This window comes from Colias philodice, chromosome 1 (assembly GCF_061535455.1).
Source record: "Colias philodice isolate Cphi_HAF_F1 chromosome 1, ilColPhil1 Martin Lab GWU primary, whole genome shotgun sequence".
Lineage (NCBI taxonomy): Eukaryota > Metazoa > Arthropoda > Insecta > Lepidoptera > Pieridae > Colias > Colias philodice.
In genome coordinates this window covers 6636434-6650816 of record NC_143086.1, presented here as the reverse complement: position 1 = coordinate 6650816, position 14383 = coordinate 6636434, and the positions used below count along the sequence as shown (strand labels likewise).

General features: G+C 34.1%; 1 protein-coding gene across 3 annotated transcripts in view; it reads right to left on the bottom strand.

The window, feature by feature from the left end:
- Window positions 1-14383, bottom strand: part of MESK2 (misexpression suppressor of KSR 2) — a 66560-nt gene that overhangs the window by 36886 nt on the left and 15291 nt on the right. For all 3 annotated transcript variants that reach the window (XM_089710343.1, XM_089710470.1, XM_089710405.1), the window contains exons 3-4: window positions 11866-12011; window positions 42-159 (exon numbers count right to left, since the gene is read on the bottom strand). In XM_089710343.1, coding sequence (XP_089566469.1) covers window positions 42-159; window positions 11866-12011 — 264 coding nt within the window. The remainder of the gene's footprint in view (window positions 1-41; window positions 160-11865; window positions 12012-14383) is intronic.

Sequence of the window (14383 nt, the reverse complement as noted above, 5' to 3'; positions counted from 1 at the left end):
ACCTACTGTTTGTTTAATGAAATAAAATGAAAATGACTTACAATTGCGGCAAAGCAGCGGCGCCTTCCTCCTGGCCGAGCGCGTTCATGTGGTACACGCAGAAATTGTCCAGAACGTCTTGCATGCGGCTATTGTTGAAAAAACTTTCGAAACTCAAATCTGTGAACAAATATTCATATTTATAACCTACTAATGACTTTTATAAAAAAAAAGACGTGTGGCACTCGGGGACTGCCGCGGTAAAGCTATTGCATAGCATGCCTTCAAGCCACACCTCCGAGCCCGTCGGAGTGGGGAGCGTAAGGTTTTTTCGTTACGGAATTTCTCGATTCGGTCCCCGCGCTCAAGGCCCGCGATAGAAGCTACATATATGCAATAGCTTAAAAGTTTAATTCAAAAATAAGATTAATTCCTCTCCGAAATATACATTATTATATTTTAAACTAACTGAGATGCTTCAAACACTTTTCAATTAACAAATAGTCGCGTAATAAAACATTAAAATTATTTCAATTCGAAATGAGTTTATTGTATATAATTATCTCGGAATTTGTAAACATAATAACAACTCTCATAATACGCTGTTGCATCCTATTATTATTTCACTGAATAACGATGACAAATTTAATTTATCACGATGCACTGAACAATTTCGCAAAGCACACCTCATATGGTAAGTGCAAATCACAATAATATTTTCATATTTCGCAAAGCATGTCTCTTTTGAAAACCAGATTCCAATCTGAAGACGCATTTGCTAAGCAAACATACAAGGTCGCAGAATACTTTTCAATTTTATATAACAATTCGCGCAGTATAATATGCTATAATATGTATAACAATTTGATTTTAGTTTGTGTATTACAACGTGACATTTTCAATTCGGATTGCAAAACATGTTAAATGAATATGAGGTTATAGTTGTAAGCTATAGCAATAATAAACATTTTCTTATTTCCTATTTCCAGCAATCTTACATACGTAATCTTCACAATATAGGTAGTCAACGTTTTATCATTCACAACCCAGATTTGTTTCAAATACAGAATAGGTAATTAGTTATTTAAACTATCTCGCTATAAAATGACATATTTCTCTTCAAAAACCATAATACATCTATATTTTGTAATGTTTGTTTTCAAAGATTGTTTCAAAGTAATTTATTTTACTTTTATGTCAATACGTAATAATATTTTTAAGGTGTTATTTATATAAAATAAAAATAACTATAACGCTTTTCCGTTGACTTTTACCCCTTTATATGATACTCAATGGTTTCGCTGATGTAGATATTAATAACTTCGTTCGCTTTATAAAATGTTTAATTTGTTTAAAAAATATAGGTCGTTGTTTGTGGAAAAGTGGATTAAGTAATTAAATTGACACAGCTCGTTTTAGCACGTTCCCTGCGGCACAGATATATCTGTACTTTCCATTACTGCGTTACGGGTCGTTTTAAACCTTGTCCTATACCAGATATTGTGGCGGCACGAGGCATATTAAACCCCACCGCCCGTAGGAGACCAAAATCCTTTTTTTGGCGCCAAATAAGACAAAGTGTGTGGCTTTTGTCGTGATTATTATTAACAATGAGTTCATTCACCTAAATCTACCGCCGCCCGTGGTTAGATTAGTTAGTTTAGTTTCTATGAGTAAAATAAAATGTGGGATCTGATGTATCCCATACCGCACTGAACAATAGCAGTTTTTCATATAATTTAGTGATGGGAAAAGAAATATCGATTTTATTTAATTGTATTTATTTATCAAACGTATGGATGTTTTTCATTCCCCTTACTTCATTAAAACAGGCCAAACAATAATATTGTTTGCAACCAGTGCATTCTGTGAGAATTTTCTTTACTTTTTTGTCGGCCTCACGACTTGTTAAGAAGGTGCGGAGTTTTTCGTAACATCCTACACAACTCCTCTTCTTTGATCCCTTTAAGAGATGATGCGCCTTGTTTGTTGGCTTGTTGACTTGGGCAAGAGTTAAATTTTGGTGGGCCATACACCGATTGCCGGGTGTTTTGGATTTGCCGCTTGTTGATTCAATGAACAAACACACTAATAGTAATCATGATTATCAACCTATTTGAAGAAAGTTACTCAACATGTCACATTCACGTTTCTATTAAAGATATTTATTATAACGAGTAGTTAGGATGTTTGAAAATTACCTGTATCCACATTCAAGTCCTTCTTTGTAAAAGCTTCAATAAGTTGTTCCACAAATAGTCTCGAATGCGTTGCACAACACTAACCGCGTGAAGCTAGCTTAGGGTGCGGTACGAGGTGCGCGGTGGTACGAGGTGCGCGGTGGTACGAGGTGTTCGCAACCTCGTTCCGCACTGTGTTAGAATTTTTATTTGTTCAGTGCGGCACGAGGTCTAAGAAACCCGGTATTAAGGTCGGTATACCATTGAACTAGGAATCAATAGCACATCTCAGATATATAGATATCACTTTCCTACACTGAACCAGATGGAAGTTATGCCTCCCGCACGACAGAGAAGTTTAAGTTTTTTCCTACCGCTATAACGACGAGACACGGACACTGGACAGGGTGTTTCAAGCCCTGTTTCGCAGCTAACGTGTTAGGTATTACCATGTATTACCTACGTTCAGAAAGCAATTTTTGTTATACATTTAGATTGTGTAGTCATTCAATGAAAAGTTCTATTTTATTATGACTAAACGACCGACAAAAATTTGAGTTTGTTATTTTATTTTTATAATTAGAACATTATTTACGGCGCACAATTTATATATATTAAATAATTAAAATAATTATGTGATTCCAAAAAAATATTTAAAAACGTATAACAAGAAATAAAGAACTAAATCGACATTTCCAAAAACGATGGAAGGTTTTTGTTTTGTTTTTTTTTTTTAAATTATTTACAAAATTTATAGTCATTTGACAACAAATGTTCAGTTCCCCTAAAATTCCAATATCGATAATTACTCTAAAATACCAAAAATACTATAAAAAGAGTAATAAAAATATCTAACAGTATAAAACGCGAGCTACTTCTATGATGTCATATTAAAATCGAGTTGAATAAAAGTGTACCTAGGTATCTTCAAACGAGACTGCGGGTCTAACGCTAATACGTTTAATGGAAACAATATCGATTACACTGGTCGAGGGCGCTGGTTTTTAAGCAATTGCTTATAAATGCGATGATAATAGAAGCATGTCTATGAAAATTGGGTGACCCGCCGAGAAAGTTTCAAAGAATACTATTTTCGAGGACTTTTATGAAGTAGTTACAAATAAATAGAACATGTATTTAGTGAGTAACATCTATAACTCGTCGTAATATTCAATTTTCACGGAACATAAATAAAAGTTTATGTTACATTCAAAATAAATTATTCAAAGCATGTGACAAAACATTTTATGTATGTTTCTAAACATTATTTTATTTGTTTCATTCACATAAAAAGTATGACATTTAAAAGAAAAATTTTACTTGATACAAAGCGAATAGGACACCATCAAAGGTTACACATACAAAGGGATGAAAGTAAATAGGGACCCTCCCCTCATTTGAAATAACGGAAAGCGGACAAAGCAGGAACCAACAGCTTGTTCATAATAAGGCTTTAAATTGATCGTGATTTCATTGGAAAAATGATCATTTATTTCAATATAGGATTCGTAAAATTATGAGAATTCAAATTACCTACCTATATATTATCTGGGGGCACGGTAGTGCCCCCGCCAAGACGAGCCAAGCGACTACGCGCACGGGCACTACCTACCTTTTCTCGAAGCGCTTCGACGTTTTTTTGAACCCCCATAACTTGGGTTTGGATTATGCTAGATCAACAAAATTTTCGGGATATATTGTCAATAGCGGACTTATTGAACATATTAAGTTTTAATTACATTAGCTTTTATACTTCAGATTTTATTTATATCCAAAAAACGCTAATTTCGTCACTGACTCACTGATGATCATCAAAATTCTTAAGGTATTTCCTAATGTCCTAGAAAGCTGAAATTTTGTATGTAAGCTAGTATTAGCACACAAACAACAAAAAAATTATAAAGCTTGTAACTTTCATCCCCCAACCCCTAAAACTAGGGGATGGGAGTTTGTATGAGACCTGTTATTTTAAATTAAATTTTGATTTTGAATTAAATTATGATTTGATTTAGAGGTCTAATCTAATAATCTAAAACTTGGTTCCCCTAGATATATACATATATGTATAGGTACTCCTTGTTAAAAAAAAAATTAAATATTTAATCGACATATACTTCAGATCAGATCATATAAATATGAATGAATAGAAGTGTTGCGAACGTCTCCTGCCTCTTACGTCCACACAGTAGCTAAAAATAAAAAAAAAATGTTACAAACAACTTACAAAAAGAAATGAAATCCCACCAAAAACATTTTCATGTAAAATGTTGCCAAGACGAGCCCATATGACTCGCACTGTCAAAAAGTTATCAGATCTCATGTAGAGCCAAGCTTCTAACACTACACGCCCTAACTCTACAAGGCCTAACTTCACAAACTCTACACCTTAGTCAAAATATGTGGCTTGGCCATTTCGCTACATTCACATCGGCGTAAGGTGAAAAATTAATTCACTGTTCATTACTTTTGTGTTATACAATAGTTCTTGTAGTAACGAACGGCCAAGCCACATATTTTGACTAAGGTGTAGAGTTTGTGAAGTTAGGCCTTGTAGAGTTAGGGCGTGTAGTGTTAGAAGCTTGGCTCTACATGAGATCTGATAACTTTTTGACAGTGCGAGTCATATGGGCTCGTCTTGGCAACATTTTACATGAAAATGTTTTTGGTGGGATTTATTTATTATTATTATTTTATTCTTACTAATGATACATAATATATTAACAATGTACAACGTAAACCACTTTTTCCGTTGCACGATTGGATTTCATCACGGTTTCATGATGAATGACAGTCTACAAAATAAGTTCAATATGCTTTTTAAACTGTGTCACCGAAAATGTGTAGACATTGCAATTATCTAACTTCACTTTTATATAGAGGACGCTCTTCTAGAACAAGAGTCTTCCATTCCAATTAAAACAAATCTCAACGTTCACCTTGATAATAAAACTTGTCCGTGTGACCCAAAACCTTTTAAAAGAGCATTCATTCTGCAATGGGGTTGTTTGAATAAATTAAATATTACATTACTGATATTTCAGTTTGAGTCAATGCGATTTACTAATAATCAAAAGTATGTAAAGGAAAATATCGGAAAGTTAATAGAATTCCGTATTCAAATGTTGTTAGAAATTATGAGATGCAATTTTTGGTGAACGTGTTCGAATACCGCAAAGTTTCAGGTGTCTCGAAACAGCTTCTCGAAAAATACAATAAACGAAGATAATATGCTAACAAGCTGGTAAACTCAATCAAAATTTTGCTTGTATAGGGTATCGGTTCCGTGTCTCGAAGAAAGTTATATTAAAATAGTCGTGTGCATGTTTATGACGGCAAAACCGCATTTTTAAATCAGATAAACAAATACTTAACTAATCAAAAAGTAGGTAATAATTTATTTAACCGTCGATAGATTACATGCACATCTACTGCGCTCGCCAACCCGCCTGCCAAGCGTGGCGAGTATTGGCATTAAATCCCCTCATGGATTGTACACCTTTTCCCTCAGTGTCTGAAGACAAAAGTCTTCGAGCAATGTGTGTTGCCAGTGATGACATACGGTACAGAAACGTGGTCTCTAACCCTGGGCCTTGTGCACAAGCTCAGCGTCGCTCAACGTGCTATGGAAAGGGCTATGCTCGGAGTTTCCCTACGAGATCGAATCAGAAATGAGGAGATCCGTAGGAGAACCGGTGTCACCGACATAGCTCGCCGGATTAGCACGGTGAAGTGGCAATGGGCTGGGCACATAGCCCGCAGAACCGATGGCCGTTGGGGCAGAAAGGTTCTCGAATGGAGACCACGTACTGGGCGACGAAGCGTGGGACGACCACCCACAAGATGGACAGACGACCTGGTCCGAGTGGCAGGGAGCCGCTGGATGCAGGCCGCCGGTGACCGGTCGTGGTGTAAAAACCTGAGGGAGGCCTTTGTCCAGCGGTGGACGTCCCACGGCTGAAACGACGACGACGAGATTACCCATAATTATTTTTTGTCAATATCAGATACTTAAATAAAGAAAAATATTAACAACTAAAAAATAATTTCTTGCCTAAATCAAGGTCAATAAATGAAAATGAATTAGATTGTTGATATAAAGGCTATAAAGCACGCTAACGTTAACGTCGGAAGGCTGAAAATCGATAGATTTTGCATAATGAATGCATATGAAACATGTGAAAATGGGTCAGCATTGTTATAAAATCTAGATTGTAAAAAAAAATCAGCTTAAAACCCCTTTGGATCGCTAAAGTCCATTGCGACGAACAATAAAAGAACGCGCCGGCTGCAAGCATTCTTCTATACTATCTGTTCCATTAATGTTTGAATGAGAAGATGGCAGACGCCAACACTACTACGCTTTGTGACCACATGGCTATAGACCTATAGCTTAAGAGGGGGCATAAAGCAAAATAACCAATCTTCTATTAGATGATACGTGTAATATTCAAGACCAAATCTAAAAAATAAAATATATATCAAACTAGATGATATGTTCAACGATTCTGTTTAATCAAAAACATAAAATATTAAAATTGACTCGATAAAAAAAAATCACCAAGTTAGCTCTAATTTTCACACTTTTACGTTTTCTACTTGACATGGTAATACTTATTATGATTTTTTTTCATAAACAATTATATTAAAACATTTGCAAGATATTTGTCAGAGCATTTTGTGTAATTACTTTTGGTTTTGGTTTTATCTGCGATAAACCACTTTTATCGTGACAAAACCAAACGTTTTATCTCGAGAAAAAAAGAGCGCCAAGTTAGTGGCATTCTGTATAAATAAATAAAATCAAAGTAGTATTCCATACGGTTTAAATGCTATTTATATTACAGCATGTTATAGTTTTTATTAATAAGCAATTAAAACTGTTGATTTAAATTTAAAATCTTCACATTTATTTGCCAATTTGTTCAGGTTAAAATGTTAGAGAACTCATATTGCAGATTTTGATCATAATATTGCAGAATATCTGTCATATTATCTAGAACTACGGATTCTTTATTATAGAAAATGAAGAGCATTCCAAAAGGCACATCATTTTCTGCCCCTGAGGACACAGGCATTCTTAATAATATATCATCGACCCAGTCTGTTTACTGTTTTAAACAAGCTTGCTATCTCATATTTATAAGGATGCCTGTTACTTTTCCGCGCCACAACATCGTGAAATGTAGTATGAAATTTCATGTTCAATGTTGTCATGTATGTCCGCTGTGAATGGGAACGTCGCGTACGTATATTCTTTTTTTTATCATGGAATTCACAAAAATTGAACTTATGTTAACTTGCATTTTTTTTAATCACTACTTAAAGTTCTTTCCTTCTCTCCTCCCAAGTAAAGCTCTAAACTTTGAAATAATTTAAAAGATTTGATAGATACAAATTGACCATGAGAAACGGATTGGGAAAAATAAAGAAATAGAAACCTTCATTTATAAAAATCAAATATGGCCATTCCACAGAGCAAGTAGCCTCCAGAAGCAATTGCAGCGCGAACCAGCTCGGTCTGTGTTTATCCGCCTATTGCCAATTATGACTGACATCAAATTAAAAAAAACGTAATAAGTACAGTATCTAGTAATTAAAACATATTGACGAACGCCTTCCAACCTTTCAGTAATGACAAAATCATCACAATTGAAGATGGAAAAAGATAATAACGTACCTATAACCCATTTTTCATCCAAATTAAAAGTAAATAAAACAACATTGTCCGTTTCATATATACAACGTTGAAGACTTCAATATTTTTTGTGCAATATAAATTCCAAATTAAATCTAAATAAAAGTTTTTGCTGCCTATATAATAAACTTTATCGATTGTTCCTGACAAATGCGTGGTCGAGTGTAAAAAAGCATAAATTACTCACGCAGTTAAGTTTGAAAGAATTTAAAGCTACCATGCTAGGTATCTAACATATAAAAAGAAAAGAAAAAAATAAAGTTAATAATTTTAATGGGCAACAAAGGTCACTGGAATGTTACATAACTATCTACGTCTTGGAGTTTTCATGAAAACGAAACGCGACGGGAAAGAGGCAGCGTACTAAATTCGTAGCGACGTACCTACAGGCTACAACTGCAAATTACTGAATGAAAAACTGAATTTACGTAACATTCGAGTTTTATTCAGACGCTGTTACGTTAATGAATACTAATTAGGACTTATTTTTAACCTCCAATTTCATTTTCGAACGTACACTCGTCGACTCGAATTATAAAGATGAAAGATTTGACTGTTTGCATGTTTGTTAAATTGGTCGCGTGGTTTTGTGTGTGTGTGGCACTTAAATGATTATCCGATTTTAGGAAAATGTTACTAGTTCAATATTACATTATTTCATGAGACATAGGCTCTATATTTTATTTCCATGCCGGCATTACAGAAAGAGTAGGTACCTATAGCAATAAGTTAGTATAGGTGTCTTTAAACGATATATTATATAGGTAATTAGGTATCGTTATATCCAGTATTAAAAATACATCTTATTACTCAAGTAAGTAATAAGATATTTTTTTCTTTGTAAATTTTTCACGCGGCGTGGCGGTACGCATAAATGCAGAAACTGATCCATTTGGACTAGATTTTAAGCGCTCGTGTGGAATCCTAGCATTGATTTAATATCGTGTTTGTGCTGAAATTTCATTGAATGCCAAGCGAGCATTTATGAATTTTAAGCAGGGTTGGTTATAGAGCACGGTGCAATGCCTTTAATTACAATTCCATTGTTATCCATGAAATGTACTAAATTAGGCTAAAATGCTTAAGGTGACACTATAGTGTAATCACCTTAAGCATTTTATAATTAAGATAATAGTGTGATAGTGTATACACTATCACACTATTATCACTATTTGCATGATTAATACTTTATACTACTAACTATTACATAATTATCACAAAACAAACGCAAATGCTAAAACCTTTCATTTACAAATAACACCGTATGAAAAGTTAAGTCACAATTTTACACAACTGGAAAATGTATCCCGAAATAGAACACATTGCTTGAATTGCGTAGGCGACAAAAGTCCCTTACTACACAAGCTGATGTAGCGCCTTAAGTAATTAAATAAAAATGTGTAGATACTTAAAAATGTCATTAAATTGCATATCATTAATTAAATGAATATATTAAAATGCTTTATTTTTACTGTATTTGATGAACATTTAAATTAATTTCTAATAAAATTCTAAAAAATAAACTACCTACAATATTTAAATACCGACTATACTAAATACGGAGAGGGTTCCGACTTTCGGATAAATAATAGTACCTTCTCTCCTCCCATAGGTATCGTAAGAGGCGACCAAAGGATATTATCAGAAAATGAATGAAAGGATATTAGCTATATCTATATCCCATATCTATACAACAATATTATAGTCTATGTACTGTAATGTTAAATGGTATGGTACAATAAATAGTTAAATAAATATTTAAAGTAAGTATATGCGGACTAAAGGATATAATCAAAAAATAATATTTTAAAACCGTTACCATAGGCCTCAGAAACAATAAATCTTTAGGAAAGGCCAAAATATGTCCAAAAGTAAACGTAGTGCGCCTACGGCATAATAAAATTACTTTTACTAAAATATAATAGCTTTTACACATATAAATATTTTATTAGTTGGAACGAAAACTCAAAAGCAATTTAAAGAATATAAGGCTAGTACCTATATTTATTAATATGCAATTAGGTGTCAAAGCTGACGTTCGTTAGAGAAATGAACCATGAGCATAACATGCTGCATGCACCTCAAATATTTACTCGCACGATATTCAAAGAATAACTAGTTTATAGAAACATCTTTGAATGTGTATTTCTTGTTACATTTTTTTTATATGTCTGCGTCGTTTCAAATTGTATGTCACTTGACCTAAGTGCACTCTGTATACATAAGTGCAATTTATTTCGCAACTAAGTGACCTATTTTTTCTGTAAAGGATCATTAATGTTTATAGCAAACATATGAACTTGTGGATTGAGGTGAAATTTACTTTAAAAGAAATTGGTGAATTGCTTCTCGGCCTCTGCATTCTAACATTACGAGCGTTGAATGCAATTAGGGCGTCAATCACAGAGCTTTCGATGTTAGTTGTTACCACACGATGCAGATTCTTGGCCTAATTTTTATTGCGATTTTTTTTAAGAATATAAAGAAATTGAACACGGTATCGGGATTCGAACCCGCGTCTTTCTGTCATTCCGAGGTGACGCCTAGCCTCTCGGCCACTTGTGATCCCGCCTGAGAAAATTAATTGCACATAATAGGCGAAAAAAAAACAGTTACTGTATGCAAGTCTTGACATAAAATAATTGCAAGTGTGCCTTTGATTTTACCCCAATGCAATAATCTTCTTTATATATAAAAATGAATCGCAAAATGTGTTGGTAAGCGCATAACTCGAGAACGGCTGAACCGATTTCGATAATTCTTTTTTTATTATATTCCTTGAAGTACGAGGATGGTTCTTATGTAGAGAAAACGTAAATATTATGTACCACGGGCGAAGCCGGGGCGGACCGCTAGTCTTTATATATAAAAATGAATCGCAAAATGTGTTGGTAAGCGCATAACTCGAGAACGGCTGAACCGATTTCGATTATTCTTTTTTTATTATATTCCTTGAAGTACGAGGATGGTTTTTACGTAGAGAAAACGTAAATATGTACCACGGGCGAAGCCGGGGCGGACCGCTAGTCTTTATATATAAAAATGAATCGCAAAATGTGTTGGTAAGCGCATAACTCGAGAACGGCTGAACCGATTTCGATAATTCTTTTTTTATTATATTCCTTGAAGTACGAGGATGGTTTTTATGTAGAGAAAACGTAAATATGTACCACGGGCGAAGCCGGGGCGGACCGCTAGTAATACATATAATTTATAGAACTTTTGACTTGTCTACACCAGCTTGTATGTGCATGTACCATTATAGCATGTGCTTGTTGCACTAAGAAAAGTTTTAAATCAAAACTTGTACAAATTTATATTGTAACGTTAGACTACGCAAGTCATTTATTTCTTCAATTTAAATATAGCAAGAAAATGCGCCGTGAAGAAGATGGGTTTTAAAGTATTGCATTCAATTATTGCCTTGTACAAGAAAATGGCATCATGTAGATGGGGTTCTACGCGATATAACGCGTGTTTATCACGATACCAAAGATTTATACAATACTAGATTTCCGCCCGCGGCTTCGCCCGCGTTTTCAAAGGAAAACCCGCATAGTTCCCGTTCCCGTGGGATTTCCGGGATAAAACCTATCATATGTGTTAATCCAAGTTACCCTCTATATGTGTGCTAAATTTCATTGAAATCGGTTCAGTACTTTTTACGTGAAAGAGTAACAAACATCCATACAAACTTTCACATTTATAATATTATATTAGGATAGGATGTAAATACTAAATACTTATTAACGAGCATACTAAAAAATGCTATAAACGATACGAGTACATTTTATTGGATACTGGCCGTTTGATTCATATTGGATCTAATAATAAACTGTTACTGCAATTTTACAATAACAGACAAACTTGTTCAAAGCTACAGCTCTGTTGGCAAATTCAGTTAGAAAGAAAATCAAAGTTCCACCTTTGAAACTGTTATTCCGTATATTAACAAGATACCTTGAAATATAACTTTCAAAGCATGTTGTAAGATATGATATTTATACTTACAGTTAAAGCCTACATCGTGATACGTTAGGATTGCTGGTTTTTGTGTGTTGCCTTGGATAGCAACAAGAATTCTCCCAAAATCCGTGTTGATCCGGAACTCCAAACACGGACGGTAGCAGAAGCGCCGAATTTTAGGGATGTCTCGCCTGTTAACAGAAACGTAATGTTATTTCCTATGGAATAACAAAAGATAGATTCAAATGATACGCAACTAACTTGAGCGTACTTATAAGGAACACTAACACTGCTGTTGAGTGCTGAATAATTCAGCAAATGGAAGCCCGGAGGCAAACCCGTCTTGCATGCGTCAATCCAAATTGATAGAGGGCTGTAGCCTGTAAATGGTCTTGGCGCAAACTAGATTCACTAGAGACCGGGCAGATGCTTTTGAAAATTACCTTAAATACCTTAATTCTATTTAAAATTCAAGTACTTAATCATTCCTTGCCTAAAATAACAATAAGCTTCCGTTAGAATAAAATAAACAAAATTGTTAACCGATGAAAATATAGAAAAAATATTTAATTTTTTTCAAACAATTCAAACAATTTAATAACGTTAAAAATGAATATGAAAACAAAAGTTCCGTCTAGTATAATCAGGGAATTTCCTGGAATAGTACTTAAATGGTGCATAAAATAGGAAATTATAATGCCCCGCTGAAATTTAATTGGCCGACCAAATAGAACATTCTATTCTACGTCCATGGAGCTGTGGTCAGAAATCGGTGAATTATCCCGGCATTTGTATCCATGTTATCTATTGTGTGTTGTCTATGGACTAAACTTTACCTACTGACCAAATCATTATTCACCCCGCACCCGTTTATATTTTTTTTTATATTTAGAGATGAATTTAGGTCATTCAAAATTCGATTATTCATCTCTAAATTTTCTATAATTGAAAGATCATTAAATTAAATACCTACATAGAATTATTAACGAAATGTTAGTGATTTTGTTTTCAATATATTGTGGAAAATCTTAATATATTAATCGTATATTAATTTTATTCTTATTTTTTGTATTTTTCCAAAATAAAGTACTGAGAGACATTGTAAATGCTCCCTGGTACATCCGTAATAGTGACCTCCACCGTGACCTAAAAGTGGACACCGTGGACAAAATTGTTCAAAAACATGCAGAAGCTCATCAACATCGACTTTATCATCACGTGAATGTTGAGGCTATCCAGCTCCTAGACACCACGGACCTAGTGCGAAGACTAAAAAGGACTAAACCTTTTGAGTTAGTGTAGTGATAAGTGAAAAGTGAACAGTGACAATTATCTGTATACCAAAGCACACGAGCAAAGTGACTTACTTCCTCTTAACAGACACTAAGCAAGTGACAATGGACACTCTCTTAGAATAAGTTATTTAGAAATTTATTTTAACATAAAATTACTTATTAATCTTGTAGGCTAGATTGTAATTTGTATAAGGTGCTATTTTAATTAGCAACCTTATTTAATTAAAAAAAAAATTGTATTTGATACATAATTTCAGAAAATTTCAAAGTCTAACTATAGACCGGGAGATATTGACACAAAATTTCGAGTCATTTGTAACAGGATGGCGGTTCTACAGGGTTCTTAGTACGCAATGACAAAAATAAAAATGATGGTGTGAACGCTGGTACCGGCGGCTTAGTCGCGTGGGCGTTAGTCGAACTCGTCGGAAAATAGCGAAAGTCAAACGATTTGTAACAGTATGGCACTTATTTTTCCTGTAAGTTTGAGGATCAACGAATATAAATACAAAATTTCAAAGAATTAGGTGTTGGAAATCTTCACTTATATAAATTAATAATAAATTATTTTTTTAAGTATGACAGCACTTTTTCACACACGGACAGCACACTAAGGGCCGGCGCCCAGTGGCGTGCATTCCATAAAGACATAAAGACACTGCCTACCCTATCATTTACCAAACTCTGATCAATATTTAATATGCATAAATGAAATTCACAGCGTCATTAAATTTTATTAATTGCGCCATGTAGTTATGAAATAAAAATAATAAATATATTTCAAATATATTTTAGATCCATCTATCGGTATTTTGGTAGCATTATTATCTAATTTCTATAACACCGGCTCGGCTCAAGTCACTATTCATGCGCTGCACTAGCGCCGCCACAGGACTCAGTACGTCACGGGACGGCAAAGACACAAACTATTCATGTCTAAGTTTTTATATGTGTGCTCTGCGTGTCTACGCATATTTTATATGTGTGCGTGCCTATAAACACGGCACACTGATGTTATAAAACCACGCACACAAACACACAAGGTAGGCAGTGTCTTTTTACGAAGATATACGAATTAGGTACGAACCAAATTCGGAACTACATCGAAAGTCGAAACTGAAGTTGAATATGCGACCAATTTAAGAAGTGTGATAATGTATACAATAGGCTATTTGACAGTATAAAAAATAAATTACTTTTTTGTGTAATCCATATATATATAAGGTTTTTGAAGCGATTTAAATTAATAAATGATATAAATAATAACT